The sequence below is a fragment of the Pezoporus flaviventris genome, unplaced genomic scaffold, assembly GCF_033815535.1.
Source record: "Pezoporus flaviventris isolate CSIRO_AGI_PZ_B2104156 unplaced genomic scaffold, CSIRO_AGI_Pfla_v1 ptg000013l, whole genome shotgun sequence".
Taxonomy (NCBI): Eukaryota; Metazoa; Chordata; class Aves; order Psittaciformes; family Psittacidae; genus Pezoporus; species Pezoporus flaviventris.
In genome coordinates this window covers 33,926,834-33,947,912 of record NW_026892561.1, presented here as the reverse complement: position 1 = coordinate 33,947,912, position 21,079 = coordinate 33,926,834, and the positions used below count along the sequence as shown (strand labels likewise).

Here is a 21,079-nt window from a genome sequence, read left to right as displayed (position 1 = left end):
GAGGTTATTTTGTCTTCATTGCTTCTGCTTGATTATGGTAACTAGAGGTTGTATTGTTTAATTGGATGCTGTGCTCAAGATGTAGTTTGCTGAAGTAATGTTTACTGGAGAACAGCCTCTGATTAAAACCAACCAAACAGTATTATTTTCTTACAATCTGTAGTAAATAGAGTAATAATTTGAAACTTATGTTTGAAAATATGTATTGTGCACTTGAAATAATTTCAACATCTATGAATCAAGATTGAACAAGATAAGATCAGTGAGCATATACTTACTTAAGTGTACCTTGCTCTCTCTCAAAAGTTAGAAACGGGTTGTAAAACCCTATGAGGTTCAGCATATGATGTCATGTAATAAGCCTTAATTTTTTCTGCTTGCCTTTTCCTTGCTTCCCTTGTTACTTTGTTAATTAAGGTTCCCAGAGTCATCTGAGTTCTGTATGATCTGTGGGTGCTATTACACAGTTCTGTTTGGAAGTGGTATATGGACCACTGCTGACCCACCAGAATAACTCTCCTGTCCATCAGGCTTCACCTGGTGTGATTAATCAATGCCGGCAATCTCTTTTCCCAGGTCTGTTAAGGAGTATGGAGGGAGTAGGCAGTTGTCAGGGAGAAGACTAACCTTTTACAAGTCTTGATAATTGACTGTGCTCAAGTGCTTTGTTTGTAAGAGGTGTCTTTGCAGGAAAATGTCTAAAGACCCTAGTGAAAGATAGTGCCTGTCAGACAAAGTTGTCTGTCACCTGTGTGCTTCCAAGATATTCCCCATAGGAGACAGCTACTAGGTCTCAGCTGTACAAATTGTTCCATGATCAACAATCTGCTTCTGGCAGCCTCTTTTCCAGTGGAAACTTTGGAACACGCATGGCATCAGTCACGTATGTGCCTTTGTCCTGTAGCTTATCCATGGTAAGCCCAGTGCTTGTGGAGCTGAGACTCAAGTACACTGTAGGACTTGTCCTATAATAGAGAAGAGCCATGGTGTGTAGTTCTTCTTTGGTCCTGAAGACATGAAGTAGAGATTTACATAGCATGTTTCACTGGTTTTGTGCACTGCTTAACCCAGTTAATGGGGAAGAAAGCTGATGGAAAAAAAGGAAGTTAGCAGAAGATACATATGTTGAAGTGTAGTGTTCTGGCTCATAATTATATCCTCATGAAGTGGCAAATATCTCAGCTGAAATGTTTTTGTACTCCTTTTTTTCTCTGGTCTTTTTCATTAACCTTGCTGACATGAGCTGTGGTCTGTGAGCTTTTGACTTAAAACCTGTGCATTGTAGTTTCAGCTTTCCGAGCAGTTCTGCTTACTTTAAGTTTGAGATTCGGATTCATGTTCATTTGAAGATTGTTTGATCAATATATATTTAAAGAGCTTTATTTTGCTGTTGACTAACTGTTAGTAGCTTGGAGCTCTGTAAGTCTTTTACTGTGAGGGGAAAAATATAAAAGGACTGCACAAAATGGTGTGTTGATATAAATTGGCATTCCTCTACAGAATTGTAAATTAAATTTATAGTTTGTTAAATGCAATAAAATAGTCAGTAAAGCACTGCCTCCGTCTTTTTCAAAATCCGTGCAGAGTAACTTTTATAAGATGGTAGCAATAATTTAAAAAACAAATTCTGTCACATGGCAGTTCCTCCTTCAAAAATTTTGCTGGTTTAAGTTCAATATTTCAAAAATGCTTTGTTTAGATTGTTAGCTGAAGGACTTGTCTTAGAGTGCTGAAAACAGAAACTATCGAAAATGAAGTAATTAATGGAGGGATTCACTGCAGCAAAGCTTAGTAACACCTAATTTGTAAGCACTTTTGGCGGGAGGAGTGGAACCGATAGCTCCAAGTTGCATATGGAAGAGCTGTCTGCAGTCCACAGTGATTTGGCTACATAGGAGTAAGTTTACATAGCTACTGTTTTGATTGTGGCAGTGAGTGAACTCTAGTGAACATCAGAGAAAATCCAGATACTTAAGAGACTGTCTTGTATTTTGCATTAAACAACTGTTGGGTAAAACATCTCCTTGAAGCAGATGCCAGGTCCAGAACTTGACATCCTCCTGGAAAGTACGCCTTTGGCTCTTGACTTGTACTTGCTGTAGCTTCCTTGCCTGGCTCTCAGGGGTCTTGGTAGTCCTTAGGACAAGCTTTTGCAGTGAGGGAGGAATGTGTTTCTTCCATCCTGCATCCCTGACAGAGTCCTCAAATTCTGTCAAATGCAGCAGTGCCTGTATATTTATTGTGCTTTGAATGTAACTGCCTGTAAGTCTTCCTTACAGTACACTGGCTTTGCAAGTCACAGTACACTGGCTTTGCAAATCCCATGCCTGTTTGGGTGTTTAGATCCACCGCTGTAAGACTGTAGCACCTATGACTCTGCAAAACAGTTTTAGTTGTCTTGGCAACCTGAGAGTGAAAATGTAGGTTTAAGAGATGTTGTTTGTGGGACTAAACATGCTTGTTTTTCCCTCTATCGTGCATTTTGACTGCAAGGCCTAGAGTAATAAAGACTAGTATTTTTATGAAAACCTTTTGTGATTTTGAGCATAACTTACTTAATGGTGAATTTTGTTTTTTGTTCTGTTTTCAGTCTCTACCCTGGAAATTAGGGTGTGTTGTCTAGCTGGTAAAAGGTGTGAGTAAGGGCAGGATTTCATTTGTGGAAAATGAACCAGTTCAACCTGTTAACACCAGAAACAGGAGGACCTATTTCAGTAATATTTCAGTGTTCATTAAAGACAGACGATATTGTGGCATATCTGTAATCTAGCTGTTGATATGAATGTTAGAGTTATGAGTTCCTGTTTTCCCAGTGCAGAAATAGCGAGGGAGTCTTGAAATAACTGTTCCTGGGGAGAGGGGATGGGTTACTAACCATTAACTGAAATGTGTGTGCAAAGGGGTCTGAAGTCTTGGATGGATAGGGCTGATACCTCTGGTACAGAAAAATAGTATAAAAGCATTATGCACATTTGCAGCATGGAAAGTCAAGAAATATAACTGTTCTTTAATTGAAGCAACAAAACTTGGGAGTGTCAAATGAAGAGGATAGTCTTGGCAACAATTAATAAATGGCAGGCTTCAATGCAAGTTTTGGTGTAAGCATTGTTTTTTTTGTTTGGATTGCTTGTTTGTTTACAAATCTGTTATCAAAGTTTGTAAACTTTATCCAAGTAAACACATTGTCAATCAAGACATTTCTGAAATTTACTATTTATAGTTCTGATTTTGGAATAAAGGAATATAAAGTTGAATGGATCTAAACCGAGAACCAAAATTAACATAAATAGTGTACATTTAAAAATAACTTCCTAATTTTTTTTCTCAGTGCATGTTTTGATTATGACAAGTAGGACAAGCGTATGTTATTTTAATTGCACAACTTAAAAACAGATAAAGTGAGTTACATCAGTAACTGAAATTAATAAACTGAATTCTATTGATTGTGTAAGTATTATGGATCATCAGTTACAGCTGTAAATTAAACATATTAAAGACACTGCAGTAGTGATTGTGTAGCATCCTAAAGGAAATACCAGATATTTGAAGTATCTTATACATTACTCTCCAGATTTCTGAAAAATTCTAAGGCAATAATGTAAAAATAAGCTAAAATGAAAATATATTCTGATATAGAAATGATTTTATCGGTGCATTTATCTCTTTAAATGGTTGCGAAATATCTTTCATAAAAAGTTACAACATATATTACATACCATAATAATTGAATTCAAATTTGCTGACAGTGTAAATTTCAAGTTACTTGGTAACATGAGTTTGTTGACGTTTTACATTAATATCTTGATTTTTATTTTTGCATGCAACCCAGATTTCTTGTTCACATGCTGACTTTTAAAACAGTGTGATACTATGTTTATTTACGTGAGCACACATGCTATCTATGTATGAATATGTATATAACAACATAATGTAGACATGAGAATTTCTTACAGTTTAGAATTTTTGGTTTTGCGTAGCTTAAAAATGGGACGTCGCTCCTCGGACACAGAAGAAGAGAACAGAAGCAGAAGGAAAAAGAAACACCGCAGACGTTCATCTTCAAGTAGCTCCTCAGGCAGCAGAACATACAGCCGTAAAAAATCTGGAAGGAAGTCCAGGTCAAGGTCGCGGTCTCGAGATCTCCAGTCTCGTTCACATTCTTATGAGAAAAGGTGCATTTGTAGTAATTTACTGTCTGTTGCAATTATTTACAAATTGAGCTCTTTCATATTATGACAGAAAGATAGAAGTAGCAAATCCAGTGTCTAGTCAGTTCTAGGTTGGAATTTTGCAGCAAAGTTTGCTCTGAATCTTGGAAGATGTGGCAGTATTTTCACTTATATTTAAAGAAAAAAACCCCAAACCCACCACCACCACCAAAAACAAAACCTTGCCCCCACCCAAGAATACAAAACCATTATATATGCAGGTGCAAAGATAACAAAAACCAGCCCATTAAAATAACTTCTTCTTTCTCCTCCTCCTAAATAATGAATTTTGAATCTGTTTTTGAAAATCACACTACTTAGGTAATAACAACTATTATAATAGTTCAACTACTATAATTCACAATATAATAGTAATAATATAGTAGTTTATACAGTATAACACCATTTCGTTAACATAGATCATGTGGCTATGTCTACCAGTTTTTTCTTGACCTAATACTGTGTTTCCTTCATCAGAGGCCCCTTTCAGTACCTGACTTTTTTAGATCAGGTATGCTATAATGGCTACCTCTCTGTCTGACTTGTGCTGATACTGGAATCAAACTGAGCAGGTGGTGGTCAAATTATTAGTAAGTGGAGCCGAAATACACACTGTGTCTAGCTGCTCCCGACAAACCTTTCTTTAGTTGGCAGAAGAGTGTGTCAATGAGGGGCAAGTTGGCTGGTTGTGGGTGTTTCTTATTTGTTTATTTCCATCCCCACTTTATTCTGTTCCTGCTCAGCATCTTATATGTAGCCCTTAGGGCACATGAGATGACACGGGCTTTGATGCCAACAATATGCTGATGACATGCAGCTTTATGAATCTCTTTAGTCCACTGCAGGCATGGCTATCTCACAGATAAAAACAGAGCTTGAAGGGAGATTAGAGTCTGGATGAAGACCAAGTGACTTATATTGAATCCAGAAAAGATGGAAGTGTCTGCTTTTAGGATCTGGCTGGTACTTTTGCTTTGCCCTTAGTTTAGGGCATTTGCTCCTGGCAGTTAAGACACCATTACACGCTGGGGTCCTACTGGATTTATCCCTGACCCTTAAGAATCAAAAGCAGCTGTCTCTAAGATGACTGTTCTTCATCTTCATTTAACAAGAACAGTACATTTCTTTTTCAGATGAAGATCTAGTTTTAGTAGTTAACCTATGTATTTTTTCCAGCATGGACTACTGCAGCTCTACTGTACGTAACACAGCACCCCTTTCCTTATGCTAGACAAGCGATACTGACTACATCCTGAATTGCAGAAGTGTTTCTATGAGGTGTTGTATTTTAATATTAACGAAATATAAAAGCAAAAAATACAGAGTTTCTCTTAAGAATTTTAATTGTTAATTAATTAGTTGTTAGGAGATGGAGACAAAATGTTCAGATTAAGACTTTGAAGGTATCATTCCCCCAGCTTCCACCTTTAGGATTAGTTGTTTTAATTTATGTATTTAGTATCTGTTCTTTCACCTTTCTCCTTTGTGTATAATAACTTATTCTTTGAAGAAATGAAATGGGGAGGTTGGGTGTGAGGGGGAAAAAGAAGATATCTGACTTCTGACTGAACTCAGGAGAAAACTTCCAAGCTCAAACAGAATAAATTAACACTGATTTTTTGATTACTTATAGCCCTGAGAAACCCCCAAATCAAACCAACTAACTAACAAAAACCAAACAAAAACACCAAATAAAAAAAAACAGCCCCCCCCCCCCCAACAAACCCCAAGCAACTGAAAAGGGGTGGGGGAGGGTCTGTCTGCATTAGAGCAGAACAAAGATTGGGTATCATGAAAGTTAGGATAACAAATCTGTAAGATTATATATATACATAAAATATTTTTAGGTGTACGTAAATAATTTAAAATACATTTTTATTTTATGGTTGCATTTTATGTATGTACCTAGTATAACTGGAAATAATTGTATAGCGTAGCAATGCAGAAGTTAACATTTTATGTATTTAATTTTTAGCGCTGGAGTTGTGGTGCTTTGCCATACTATGTATTTCTGTGTAAATCCTGAGGAGAGTGTAGGTTCTAAACGTTTCTTCCATATTAGATTTCATAAAGAGGCAAGTGAGTTTTAATGAGCTGGTCATGGGACTAAGAACCACTGAGAGCTGGGTTTTGTGCCTGGCTTTGCCCTTGAGATACTGCATGATTTTAGGCAGAGAAGTTAACTTCTGTTTCTTTGTCTACTCATTTTGTGTCTAGGAATGCATATTTTAGAATATAAGCTCTTCAAGACAGGCATTGCCCATATGTATATGAATTACTTATTGCAGTGTATTATAAACCCCACATTTTGTGTTTGTGTTTAAGTAAGCTGTTAGGGGTTTCGTTCCTTTTTTGTTTGTTTGTTTTCAGAAGAAGCACACGCTAATAGCGTGGTTTTGTTTTAGACGCAGGCACAGATCGAGCAGTAGTTCTTCATATGGTTCTAGAAGAAAACGCAGTCGTAGCCGATCAAGGGGCAGAGGCAAATCCTACAGGTCTCAAAGATCGAGATCAAAAAGTAGAACAAGAAGGTAAGTCTCTTTTCTATAAAAATAATTGTAACTTCTCCTGTAAAAACAATAATTTAAAATTTTCGTGTTGTTACTGAGTTTGGAATATACTAGAAATAACTGTTGCAAGTGATGCTCTAAACTATATGTCAGTTGAAACCTTTCCTAATTTGAAATCTCTGTGCAATGCTTGAAGATAAGTTGTATATTTTGCATTCGACCAAGTGCAGAAACCATCAATAAAGTCACCTTGGTTTAACTGTAATAATCTGAAACATTCTTATGAATATTTTTTTTTATTACTGATTTCCATAACTCCCATACATAACATTGGCTCCCTGAAGATCAGACTAAATTGTTATTTTCTCATCTCTATTTCCTTTGGAAAGAGATGAGTATTTAGTTATACAAATTTTTCTTAATATTTAAAGATATCTCTGGTGCTGAAAGTGTTCACAGATTGGATTGTGACAAATTACTATTTTCAATAATAAACATAATTTAAATATTTAAATATTAATCTGATATTGTAAATTGTATTATAAAAATCTGCTTCCAACTTTTGTAATTAGAAGAAGCTCAATTTTTGTATGTCTGTATTTTTCAGTTAAGAAGTTTAAATAAAGTTTATCCCTGGTGTTGTGGCTGAACCCAGGACACCTGAATATCAGAATAATTGTTAGCATTTTTTCTTGAATTTAGTGTATCAGAGAGATCAAAGTGTTTTGGTTTTTTTGTTTGGGTTTTTTTTTGCTATGTTTTTAGAGATCATCAGCCGGGTTATTTTGTGTACCTTCACTAAGAATTTAATAAAACATGTTATTTTCATATACCAAATATGAGCTGTTGCCTCTAAATTCTGAAAAATTGTTGTTCAAAGACGTGGACGTTTCACTTTCTCTTATTGTTATTCTCTCATTACTTATTCACAGCTGTTCATTATAATGGTTGCCTGGACACTTATTGCTACAGTGCCTTTGTAGTAGCAATTTGGTTATTTTAACTGTCTGATCTCTCTTGCAGTATACTTACCATCTGAGCTGTAGACCCCAGATAAGCTGCTGCACTGTGTGTAGAAATATTCCTGTAAATATCCACTGTTCTGCTAACAAAATCAGTTTTTAACACACTGAGATGTTACAAGAGTAAGGTGCAAATGGTGTTTTTCAATATGTCAGATACTCAGCATTTTTTTTATTGTAATAAGTATAAATTGCAGATCTCATTAGACACAGTCTAAAGGGGTTTACTGAAGTTAATTGTCACTGCAGTATATGGAAATTATGTATTTAAAAACTTTAAAAACATAACTACTGTTTACTTTATTTTATGCTAGGATATATTGTGTAGATAAAATTTGTAAAATACAGCAGCTGTTTCAATACTATAACCACAAAGGTATAGCTGCACGTCACTTTAAGTGATGTTACTGTTCACAGACATGGTTCATCAGGGGAAATATTTATAAATAACACCCTAAATTATAACAGAAGAGTATTTTGGCATGTTAAAAGCATAAAAACTAAACCCAACATTGATTATTTTATTGTAATTTTTTCCAAGTCTGCTCTCTGCTGTAATGCTACACTGAGAAGCCATGGATTAATCTTATTTCTGGAGGAGAGTTAAATAGTTTGCAGAAAGCTGCTACTAGAGGCCTGTGTTTTCCCTGTTTGTTAGTGCTGAGACAATTGCAGCAATGCTAGATACTTCTTTCCTATCTCAAATTCTGTCTTGTGCACTCGAAGGTGTGAACAGCTTTCCTAAAATGACTGAGTACATTGTGATTCTTCAGGCTGGGCTAGGAGGGGATATAATGGAGGGGTATAAAACAAAAATAAGAATGAATGATGTGGAAAAGATGATTAAGGAATGAGTGTTTCTTTTCTCCTCTGGCTGAAGACCTGGCGCAGGCATAAGTGAGCAATGTCAGCTGGTAGCAGATCCTAGTCAAACAAAAGCGGCTAGTTCTTATGTATCACATAGTCAAGCTGGGGAAACCTTTGCTGTTGGAGGTTGTGGATACCAGAAGTTGAAATTAATTTAAAAAGTCAGGCAAGAAAAATCCATTCGAAGCTGTTAAATGTGAAGAGACAGTGTTTATCTTGTAAAATGTGTGTATTTGTAGTGCTGAAGTGTAATTTTCATGAGAATTTGGCATCTGTTGTTCATTAATGCTTTTGCTTGGGGTGGGCAACTTATTTCATATGACTTTTAAAGGTAAGAAAAGTATGTAATGTAAATTTATGTCATGTAAACTACAAAATAAAATGATCAGAAGTAACTCAGGTAGCCACCTTGTCTTAGTGTAGTGAAGAGTGTGTTACCCGCAAATTGTGATTGATGATCTCCAACTTCAGAATTGCTAGTGTTGGGGAGTAAAATCTACACACCCAATGGATAAGCAGCAGTAAGAGAGCAATAAAATGAAGATCATCTGTGTGTTACTTGTGTTTGTAGTGTTACTGTTGTAGCTCAGAGCACCACCTTTAGGGCTTGAGTAACTGTGATTTCCTCCCTACCCAATGGGAATTGGACCAATGCTAGAAAATTGGCTTCATATTGGAAGCTAAGATCCATTATGTGGTATCTTTAAATCGTTGTGTTTTTTTTTCTTGTGTAAGTCATACAAATAGCACAAATTCTGAATCTAATGTCTTCTCCCAGTCCTCCCTAAAATTAAGATAGTTTGTTTTTCGAGGTAGTGAAAATATTGGTAGCAGTATATGTGGCTGTAGTGTAATCTTTTTTTTAATAACTTCTCTAGTCTAGGTTATTTTTTGAGTGAATAAATTACAGATGCCCAAATGAATAAAATACTGAAATACCAAGTTTTAATTTGAAAATTTTTTATAATGACTTTCTAAAAATATTTTGAGCAGCTATTGTTTGTAATCTAAACTGATTTTTACTTTATTTTAGAAGATAAGCAAACTTGTGCATATTATAACTATTTTATTTTAGATGTATTTTTTAGAGTCAAAAAAGTGGGGCTTCCTAGTAATGCTATAAATTTAAAGCTGTCCTACAGCAAGATAGTACAATGCAAATAGGACTTAATAAGATCACAAACTGAATTTCAGCAAAACAACCAAGATTTACATTAAATTAGGAATTTTAAAACCGATTTAGTTTGTTTTACTGAGCATTTGCTTAATAACATTTCGCCTTCTTGCAATCTTTTTAAAGACAATAATTCGTCTGTGAAATGCAGGCACATCCTCAGTAGAAAAATTGAAAGCAACAGCTCACTTTCTGAAACCACACATATAGTGATATAAAGAAATATTTCAGCTCTACGAAATTTAATAAATCATCCCATTTCCTAATTTGATCATATTAGATGCTGATGTGGAAGAAGCATTTCAAATACCATCTCCTCATTAATATACATCAGTCTAGGGAATAGAATGGAATACTTATGCAGAGATGTCACAGTTACTGTTTCTTAGTTTACTAAGTGGAACAGGTTGATGTGATACTGGGTGCTATTTGTCAATGTCTTGCTAAAATGGTTTGGGTCGAGTTATGGAGTCCAGAAAGACGGCGGCTGATAAATCAAAAGTGGATTGAGTGGACAGGAGGCAGTGATTGATACTGTGACAGGATATGAAGAAAGGAATCTTGATACAAGCATGCATGATATTGAATATGAGAAGGAAAATGGCCCTGGAGTATGGATATTATTCAAGGAGATGAGAATAATAATATCATCTTGAAATTATTGCTGGGTGAAGATTAGGATAGTTCTTATTAGAATATTATGCTTCTCTGTAATGGAAAAACTCGGATTTCATATAATTTCTATGTGGATAAATTCTTGCTAATATTTTTAGAGTTTTCACTGCAATTCAGGAAGTTAATTATATATGAAAATACATCAGGACTCGTAAAGCAAATATTTTAATTTACATAGCTTTAAATAGAACTAACCAAAACATGCTAACCTTTATTCCTTGATTTCATGCAATTCTATGATTATAGGGTATTTCACTATAATTGCCTTTAAACATGCAAGTTTGTTTTTATTGTCTGCCAAGTGTTTTTGGCTTTTCTTTTTATGTTAAACTTAAAACTGCTGCCTTAAAATATCTTTAACACAGCTTATCTTAAAGATTGGCACAGTAACACCTAGTACATCTGTACACATCTAAGAAGAGAAAATGTCATGCGTAAAGTAGTCCTGGTTGGAGAACCGAGGCCTTTCGACTGTCTCTGAAGGAAGTGTTTGATCAGTGTGTTGGGTATTTTCCGTGGCATAGATGCTATTTTTCCTCTGAGTGGGGGTACATGGTTACTTCTTATTTTTTTTACTGTTCTTTCCATCTAATTGATTTAATATTGAAATGTGTACAACTCACTGCAGTCCAGTTGAAGGGCGACTTACTTCTTATGGTTGGCTTTGGAATATACTTGGGTTTTGGTATGGAAAAGTGGCTTGTTGACTGAAGCTGCCATTATCCTAGCAATGTAAACTAGAATTAACTTCTGTTCAACCCTTACAGCTTGCCAGAATTCTTTTGTTTAACACTTACAGTTTGTAATATTTAAAAATAGGGTCCTGAATTCATGCAGAAAAATGCAATGTGAAAGCATTAAGCAAAAAATAGTAAACCTGCTCTGTTTAATATAGAGCTCTGTTGATGTACATACTGAATAGAGACAGGTTCTCAAATTTAGTGATCTCTAAAGACTAGTTTGCAGTGCCTGGTTTATGACACACTGATAGTGAGATTACAAGAAAAGAATTCACCACCACCACCCCTTTCTAGCTGTGTTTTCAACACTGCTGCTGCAAACCCCAATGCAATACCAGACGATGCTTACCCTGAAGGTAGAGATTCTTGCCATTGGGTTTGATCTGTTCTCAAAAAGGTCGTAGCTTCATGTAGATACTTACTGAAAGCTGGGCAAGCTGTAAACCCTTCCTATGTATCAGTTGTTTACTTGTGTTCTTTATAGTGTGCTGCTGTATACAGAAGATCTGAAGCTTTTTGCAGGTTTCATGTTTTAGTACTGGCATGGGTCAGTCATCTTTTGCCTGAGGGTTTGTTCATTTGTTTTGTTTTGTTTATTTTGGACTTTTTTGTGTTGTTTTTTTTTTGTTTTGTTTTGAAAATTTCCTGTTTAAATATCTTAAAAATAAATCCAAACCATTGCTAGGAAGTACTTCACTGGAGTCGATATTGCAAAGTGAAATGTCGTTTGTAAGACTTTGAAAGATGTAAACAGTCTTACCATTGAATGCTTTTGTGTTTGCATTACTTGGAATGGTGAATAGAAATGAGTCTGTCTTCAGTTAGTCTCTCTTTTCCATGCATCACATTATTTTAATGTGGTAGTATTAATGTGTTAGAATCTTTTCAAATTAAAACTCTGGCCTATCTGGTCTTACAGCTGATGAGAAGTGTTGAGTCACGACATAATCTATACTAACGCTGGTTCAAAACTTCCTTTCAGTTACAGGCTGTATCTGTCTGTCCTGGTTAGCATACACTACATTGTAATCCACTAGAAACTATCAGAGTTTTAATTATGAACAACTTCAGGGAGAATTTTCTAGAAAAGCATTGGCTGGAAAGGGAAATTAGGGGTTTTAGGAGAGAGGAAGTCAAAAGGGTTGTACATTTTGGTGTAGACATTAATGTCAGCAACAGTGTCTAGTGGAAGAGATAATGGCAGATAAATAAAGAACAAAGTTGTGAGGGGGCTTGCAGATTAGCTTGAGAGTTTATGGGAGAGCAGGAAGGGGTAGAGGAGAGTAAGTTAAAAGAAAGGAAAAAGGAATTGTGCTTGTGTGGGTTTAGAAGACCGGTTTTTAAGAATGTTATGAAGAGAGACTGCATTTAAATATGAGACAGATATATGGGTTAAAGTTGAAGTTGGTTTCAGTTGAAGAATAGAGGTCTTGCCTATGGGAGTATTTTAACATAGGTGTGCCAGTAGCTGTTCCAGGGAAAAGGAAATACTTAGGGAAGAGAGTGAAGGCTTTTGGAGTTGACCATACTATGGATATCGGACAATGAGTTTTATTGCCTGATGGCAAGGAGGTAGAAGGAATAAGGAAGTGAAGTCTGAGTAGCAACAGCAGTATTGACTTGGAGCCATGAGATAGCTATGGGGGGAGAAGGTACAAACATAGTTCTTTTTGTATGGCTGCTGTAAGAACCAAAAAATGAAAAGAAAACTGTGAAGAACAAGGTTGGACACATATTGTCAGACAGTGGTGAAAAGCTGTCTTAATCTATAAAAATGCTTCGGAAATACCTTCCTTGGAAATGGATCCAAGAATTTTCAGAAGAGAAGCAGATAAAAGTCCTATGAGAAGTCAAGCAATGCTATTTAATCAGAATATTTCTCTTGAAATGGGTTTGGTTGGTGTTTTTTGGTGTTTGTTGTGGGCTGGTTTTTTTTTTGTTTGTTTGTTTTTTGTTGTTTTTTCCTTTCTTTCCTGGTAGTAAGTACTAGAATTATTGGACTGCTGCTTTAAAGTTTTGGTCTGCTGCCTAGGATATTTTCTCCTCTGTCCTTCCATGCAAATTAAGATACTTGCGTGCAACTAGCTGTAGACCCACGTAATTTTGTAACAAATTGGTGTCAATATTACATGTTTGTTTCTCTTGTTACTGGTGGGGAAGTTTAGAGTCTTTGATCCATTAGAAAGTATATTTAATTAAGATATTGTAGAACTAGTGAAATTCAGATTGAGTTTGCTCATGTTATCTTTAGTTTTTCTGTGGATGGTAACATCAGATCATATTTCTTCTTTTTCTCCCAATAAATCAAAGCCTGCAGTTTTTATTTAAAATCTTGTTGCATTACAGGTTGTATAAGCAATAGCATCTAAGCATATTTTTTAGCTGTAATAACTTTGTTTCAAAAAGAACTGAACATTTTGTCTGGAAAATACTGGAAAAAGTAGAGAGGTGAAGCAGTATCACTGAAGATATCCTGGAGCAATAACCCGCCAATGTGCACATTACCAAGACCTAATTGATCGCTTTGGGAAATTAAACTTCATAAGGCAACACCAAGGGCCCTTATGTTATCAGGAAGGCCAGATAGCTGCTAGTGACAGTTGCTTTGGTGCTTTTCATTGGTATATAAGAGAAAACCAAAAAACCCCCAAAATCCTAACACAAACAAACAACACCCCCTGCCAACCCCCCCCAACAAGTTAAAAGAAAGATATGAATGCATAAGTGTTGTTCATTTAGAGTTAAGCATTGAGTCTAATTGCATGTAAACTTTTTTCTAAGGCAGTCCAGGTGTTGTGTAAGCAAAATGTGTTATAAGTATAGCTTCTTATTTTACTAAACCCTTTCATTTCTCCCTTTGGGAAAGGGTGTATTTGCAGGCTGGTATTTTTTTGGGGTTGGATTTTTATTTCTTTATTTTTTTTTTTTTTTTAATGCTTCAGTTTCCTGCTTGGGAAAAGGCACAAAATGAGACAAGAAAAATGTGATTCCCCTTTTGCTCAGGATTGGCTGTTTGATTTCAATGTGTCTGCATTCTAAACCACTATGTAGGGTTTTTTTTGAGTTTTTTATTTTATCCTTTTTTTTCTCTGCTACCAAGTCTCTGGCTGTGAAATAGAAGCGGTTATGGGTTTTTTTACTATTTTTCTTGCAGAGCTCATGTTTCCAGAGGCAACTGTGCAAACCAACATGTAGCAGATGTCTTAAAGATGCATTGGTGATATAAGACCATCATTGTTTGCTGTGTAAATTGCCACTGTTTCCAGAGCTAATTTCTAGAATGTGATTATAAAAACATGAAACACAGAGTTGTAAAATGTAGTAAAAAATTTTTTCTGTTTACTTTATTTCCATTTTTCATTCTTTCTAATTCTAGTAACATATGACAGTAACAGAATCTAGTTACTAGATCTGTTACTAGAGCTAATAGATCCAGTTATTGCATCTAAAGATGCAGGTGAAAAACATGTATTTCTGCTGAAAGTGTTTTGCCATATCTTTTCTGTGGGACCCATCAGAATGTAAAAAGCCCTAATAGGAGTAGCAGTTGTCCTCTAACAGCAGAACACAAGTAGCTGTCATCCCCATGTATTAAAACAATTCCACCTGAACTTTGTTTCAGGTACCTCAGTCAGCCTTGCTGAGGTTGTATGTGCCAAAGTTACATGTACAGCCCTAATTCAGTTCATGGTAGTTGTAATGATGGCTTACAGTTTCTTCCGCAGATTTCTTGTTATGCTTACTTTACATATTAGTAGACTGGTAACCATAGTCCTTCCCAGTTATCTTTATGTATTACTCTTGTGTTTTTTTATGCAAGTTACATGACAGGTGGTTATAGCAAGACTTAATAACTAGCCACCTTTGGTCAGCGGTCAGCAATATTTGAAGTATGCTGTGCCTGATGCTATGCTTCTTTCAAACTGGAGGTTAAAAGTTTTGCTATAAATGTATTGGGTCCTGGGAAAAATCAGTCTTACCAGAGAGATAAGATATTGTTCATCAGTAATGTTGTGCCTCTGTGGTGGAAAGAGGTCCAAAACTTGGTGGGAGCCAGGACCTGGGGACCGCCGCCTGCTTTACCTGTTTTTCCTCAAGGTGGTGTGGTTCTTTGCTCCTACCTGTGCTGTATGCTTTCAAAATCCATCTTCCTGGCAGAGATGGTAGTTGCTGACTCTTGCTTTAGAGGATTGTTGTTGTTTTGGGTTTTAGAGATGACCATACTTCTGTCTAAAGTGGCAACATGCCCTGGAATTTTTGATCACTGCTTTTGGCCAAGATTTCAGCTGAAGCCTTTGCTGATTATCAGGGTGCTGCTGTCTCTGTGAGTAGTACAACAGTAGCTGCGGCATACAGTATTTTTGGTATCTTTGCACAAACAAATTTTATCCCATATAAATCAGTTGTATTTCAAGATGCAGATAGGCAGCTGCCATTTTTCTGTTGATACTACTCCCAGAGTGTGCTTTGGGTTACATCTTGCCTCTATGGGTGAAAGGCGGTCCAGAACTTGGTGGGAGCCAGGACCTGGGGACCCCAAGTGTGCTTTGGGAGTGAGTTCTTCCCAAATTAAGCTAATTAAAGTTAGGGCACTGTGTCATTTTCCTGGCTGTCCCTTCATCCTTTAGTGCCTGTTGTCTTCCTCCCACATCTGTGCTTCAGGATAGTTCAGTGTGCTGATCTGCCTGAAAGCGTTCTCTCCTCTGGTGAGGAGCGAGAGATCAAGATGAGATGCTCACATATGGATGAGTATGCACTAGGGGGAGAAAGGGTCTAGCCTGGGTTGTTCATTTTGATACGGTGAGAGGCAGTTTTAAAGCTAGTGTAAAGCATTGCAGGCAGGGAATGTTGCTAGTTCATAAGGCAAGGCACTGTGTCTCTCTGAAATGCCAGAGCTAGAATCTGTATAAGTGATAACACTTCATCTGGTCCTAGTATAGATTTATTGGTATAAAAAAAGTTCGATCCTATTGATGACTAAACTGAATTTCAAGGATTCCAGATTCTACTAAGGTGTGACGTTCTAGGAAAGAAAAAAAATGCAACAACAAAAAAATCTTTTGTAATAATAATGTAGAGGTTTTGACCTTTTATTGTTAAGATACTGTTTTGAGTACCTGAGTATCATAGTTTAAGCCAAAACTAGACAATGAGCAATATGTATTTTATGTTAAATATGCAGATAAGGAAAAAAAGTGAAAATTTTCATTTTTACATAGTGTAACTGGAGAGAGATGTATTTAATTATAATGTATATTTAGAAAATATTAAAATGTAGGAAAAGATGGGGAGCTAGTCTCTATATTTTCATATTAACTGAAAGAAATATTTTGATTGTACTTTTGTAGATTTTTTTTTTTTATTTAGAATCTTTATGTTTCTTATGAATTCTTATGTGCATACATCCAAAATACTGTGAAACATATGCCACCAATATGGAGTTTCTGTTTCCATAAATAATATTTTAAGGTATTCTCCAGTTGCTGTTTTCATAGGATCATATCAGCTCCTAGTAAGGCAAATTGACAAATTCTCATGGACTTTAAAGGGTTATATTATGCTCAGCTTGAATAACAGATTTCATTTTGGGTTTTAATTCTATACCGCTGATTTATATCCTAGAAATGAAGGCAAAGTCAGTAGTATGTTTTGTTTTAAATTATGCATATAGCATTAGGTACCAATTTTTCTTCTATAGTTTTTGGTACTTTTATATGGAAGCATACAGGGGTAAGATAAATTGTAATAGAATTTAAGTTAATCAGTGGCATAGCAGTAAAAGTCTGTTATCAGTCTATGTCAAAAAGATACACTGAAAGTTTGCCTGTTAAAGCGCTAAGCTTCTTGATTGGAAAGTGGGTTAAAAAAAAAAAAAAATCCTTTTCCTATTTTCCTACTATATAGTCTTCTTGAAGTTCTTCCAAATTAGATTTTAAATGCCAATTAGGAGGTTGAATATACTAAAATAAAAGCAAATACAACCAAAATGGCCTCACCTTATGGCTAGTTAGGCTTTTTCTCTCAAAAGTGGAACCTTTGCTCTGAGCATGGCTTTGAGAAAGATATTCAGTTTAATGAACACATTAATTAGAACCATAACTATTTATAAGATAATTAGAAACGAAGCATGGTAAACTGGGCTTTTCCTGCAATTAATGGAGGATTAATTACTGGAGGTAATGAAGTGGATTTTTAAATGCATTAAGGTGAAGTACAGAGATGTGCAAGGCTTTGTGATAGTTGCATAATTATTTCAGGCTGTTTGAGCATAGCTCATGTGAGATCGCTAATAAGCATCATTGCATCATTATGTATGCACTTAAAAAGACTTACCACCAAAATGACTGCCTAATTATTTCTAATTGGCAGGAGTCTGTGTAGTCATTGAGCTGTTTGTAGCCATTTTAAGGTTCATTTAACTATCCTTGGGGCCATGTGATGGATGGAAAAAAGCTTCAACTACACGCTGGCCTTGGCTGGCGCCGTTAATCAATTTTGGTGGGCTTCAGTTTGAAATGCATTTGCTCATGCAGAGGTCAAAACCTGAACTAGTCCAAGCAAAGTTTTGCTTTTTGAAGCCACTTGACTGTATTCATTAGCAATTAGTAAAATAATTGTGTCTGTCACTATATTTGGATTTCCGTATGACTCGGTATTCTTTCATCACTGTCCCTTCTTATAGCATATTAGCTTCACTGGAAACCAAATATTCTTCCAACAGACCCTTTTAGCAACTTCAGTGTAGTAGCATATGTTCCGATATACTACCTTTCTTCATTCATTTGTTAGCTTAAAACAGCGCAGTACATTTCAACACAATCATCTAATTTGCTCCCAATTGATTGCTGAGTGAAAGTTTCTACCCAAGGACAACATTTTAGGGCTTTTAAGGGTATCTCTGAGGAATTAGTCATTAAGCATTAAGAGAGGAAGCAAGTAGTAGTCAAATCGAATTCTGATGTTTACTGGAGTTTTGCAGTTAGGGGCATCTATTTCCAAGATGTTGACAGCTATGTATATTCAAGGACATCTTCATGCAGAATTAAGCTGAGTAATAATCTCACTTGTTTGAAAACTCATTCAATAATTACATTGGAAATGTTGTGACTATCATTTGAAAATGACCTTTTTGAGATGCTGTAATTAGTGTGTAGTTATTTTATCTTACAATGTCAGATTTAATGTGACATCCCATTAGGTAAGCATCTGTGAAAGTTTTCAGTGAGTGTGTTGTCCTGTTGAACATAATCATAACCATCTGTGGGATGTTGTCAGCGTACATAAGCCATTCATATAGCTTAAGAAAACACTGGTGAGCAAATTGTAGGCTAATAAAATAAAGGTCAGCTTTGTCATTTTTGCCACAGAATATGTGGTTTTGGTAATTTAATGTTAAAGCATAAATTCTAAAAATAATTGTTCAGATTATGGTTAAAGTGTAGGATTCACTGAAAATATTGATCTTTAAAAAGAAAAAAATGTCATTGATTCACGAAACATTAGTTCAAATAACAGGTAAGAGGTTAAAGAAAGTGATTTGTGGTAGCAGGAACTAAAATATAAACTAATCCTTAGGGAAAGCTGCACAATTTTTTAATTTTTGTCAATTGTTTTAATTTGGAGACTTTTGTAATAGGAATCTTTAAGAAGAGGTCACTTCTGTAAATGTATATTCAAGACAGAAAAACTATGTAAAATACAAACAGCCTTTCTTCCTGATACTCATTAGGAATTTTATTTTATGAAGTCCTGTCAGATACTTAAAGATAATGGAAATGTTGCTCCATAGATTATCAAAACTACTCCTAGGAAATACCTTTTAGAGTGGAACAACAGTTTTAATCTGCCTTTAAACTTTCTGATTGGTTGTATTGGAAATTCTGGTGTTAGTCAAAACTGTAGCTACTGATGGGTATATTTTTCTTTGATGTAATAAAGCAGTGGGAGTCACATCCGTGTAGCTATCATGTTAGTTACAAAACTGTTCACAGTGTGCACATCAGTGCTGTTGCAGGGCTCAGCCTCTCACTGAGAGACAACAACCTGTTCTGATGGGGTCCTTAATTGTATCTGATTTACAGGATAAGGACAAAATATCTGCATGGTTTCACACCTTATGCCTTTGATTGTCCTATCTACTAGACCAATGAACAAGTGTTTGCTAAAATCAGAGTGTATCAACAGCTTTCTAGCTGCAGACTGCAAAAGTGCCTTAGATTGGAACTTTAACCTTAATTCCAAGTCAGTTATCATCCACTTATTCAGAGGGGTGATAATTAGGGGTTAGTTAGGATGCACTGTTACTCACCCTTGGCTTTAGAGAAGCATTAGAAGTCTGAATGTTGCCAACTGGGCAAAAAGTAAGATCTCAAGTATTCTGATGAAAGCTTTCCTGAAGACTGTGGTAAAGGATCTGAATTATGGAGTATTTCCATGCTTCAACTAAATTAGAAAGACTGAATTAACTGAATAATACAATAAAGTCTTGACCTTATTTCAGAACATGTCATACAGTAAAGCTGATATGATCACAAGATTGGTGTGTTTTATGAATCTGAAGCTCAGTAACCAAAATTATCAAGTTTCTAGTATGTTGTAACTGTGAAGTGCAATAGATTGTTAGAGATTGTATCATCTCATCTGAGGTAGTATCTTGTTTGCCTGTGGTTAGTCAATGTATCCTTATGTTACTTTTAACAGGAGAGTGCCAGGCAGGGCTTGAGCTCTTCATGCACTGCCTGAAGTAGCGGTTGTGTATTCAAAATAAAATTTCAGCCTCAAAGACTTGGTAGCTTGATTAGTAGAAGGAAACAAGAAGCGTGAGGGAAAAGCAAAGTTGGAGGGACGTGAAAAATATACTATAGTAAACTAACTGTCTGCTAGCACCATGAACCACAGGCAGGTAGAGAGGCTATTGCAGGTGTGGGGCATCGGTGACTACTGAAGAGGCATTGAAGGTGGTGGGCAAATCTTCCTTGGTTAGTATATCGTTAGCTTAATATATATTACACCTTTCAGCTCTGAAATCTGATTATGTTACACTCTTCCTCCAACTTCCATATAATGGTGGTAATCATCTAGAAGTTGTGATATAGCTGTTGGGAAGACAATGGTTGAAGGTTTTAAGGGACACCATACGTAGTGTTTTATTTTTGGAGTTTGGTGATATTCTTAGTGATGGAAAAAATACAGTTTACACTTTAATTCTTGCCTTCAGGTTTTAAAATTGAGATGAATGTAGTATGTAATAGCTGCTGTTGCAGGCTTCTTGCAGATTCAGTAAGGACTCGCAATGCTGGTCTGTGATTGTTCATGTTTTTGTGGTGGTTTTGTAAGGTTGGTTATTTTATGTTTTAAATAAAAAGCAAAACTTAGAAGAAAATTCCATGGTAAAACTGAGAATATTTTTTAAGCAAAGGCATAGATATACAGAAATCATATTGTAATTGTAATTTATCTTTCTTACCCTTTGAAATTGGATCTAATATAAATTTGTGATTGGTATAATTAATTGATCAGAACAGTCATAATACATTTTGGAATGTAATAATTAAGCAGTTTTGTTGCTTTATTTTTTAAATAATACAGATTTTATTGTTTTGCTTTTTAGTATATTTTGTTTTCCAATATGTTATGTAACAATGGTGCAGGGTTTTTTGTGTGTGGGTTTGTTTTTTTTTTTTTGTCTTTTTTATTTTAACAATACTAGGGTTTCTTAAATTTTGGAGACTTGATCCTATAGTCAAATTATGGTTACTTTCATTAAATATATTTGTTTCGGTTTTGGTTTTTAATTTCAGAAAACAGGATGGTATTCTAAAAGTCTTTCTATATGCTTCGTAAACCTGTCCTGGTAAAAAGTGTAGGTGGAATATCTCAAAAT

At 35.6% G+C, this 21,079-nt stretch overlaps 1 protein-coding gene across 5 annotated transcripts in view; it reads left to right on the top strand.

Annotated features, from left to right (window-relative positions):
* The window catches only part of RSRC1 (arginine and serine rich coiled-coil 1), a 169,679-nt gene that overhangs the window by 2,644 nt on the left and 145,956 nt on the right, over nucleotides 1-21,079 (top strand). For 4 of the 5 annotated variants that reach the window (XM_061452654.1, XM_061452650.1, XM_061452652.1 and 1 more), the window contains 2 exons: nucleotides 3,978-4,172; nucleotides 6,614-6,739. In XM_061452654.1, the coding sequence (XP_061308638.1) occupies nucleotides 3,985-4,172; nucleotides 6,614-6,739 (314 nt within the window). In that variant the 5' untranslated portion in view covers nucleotides 3,978-3,984. Of the gene's footprint in view, nucleotides 1-1,873; nucleotides 1,898-3,977; nucleotides 4,173-6,613; nucleotides 6,740-21,079 lie in introns of those variants that run through there. The other variant, XM_061452653.1, reaches the window with a different exon arrangement.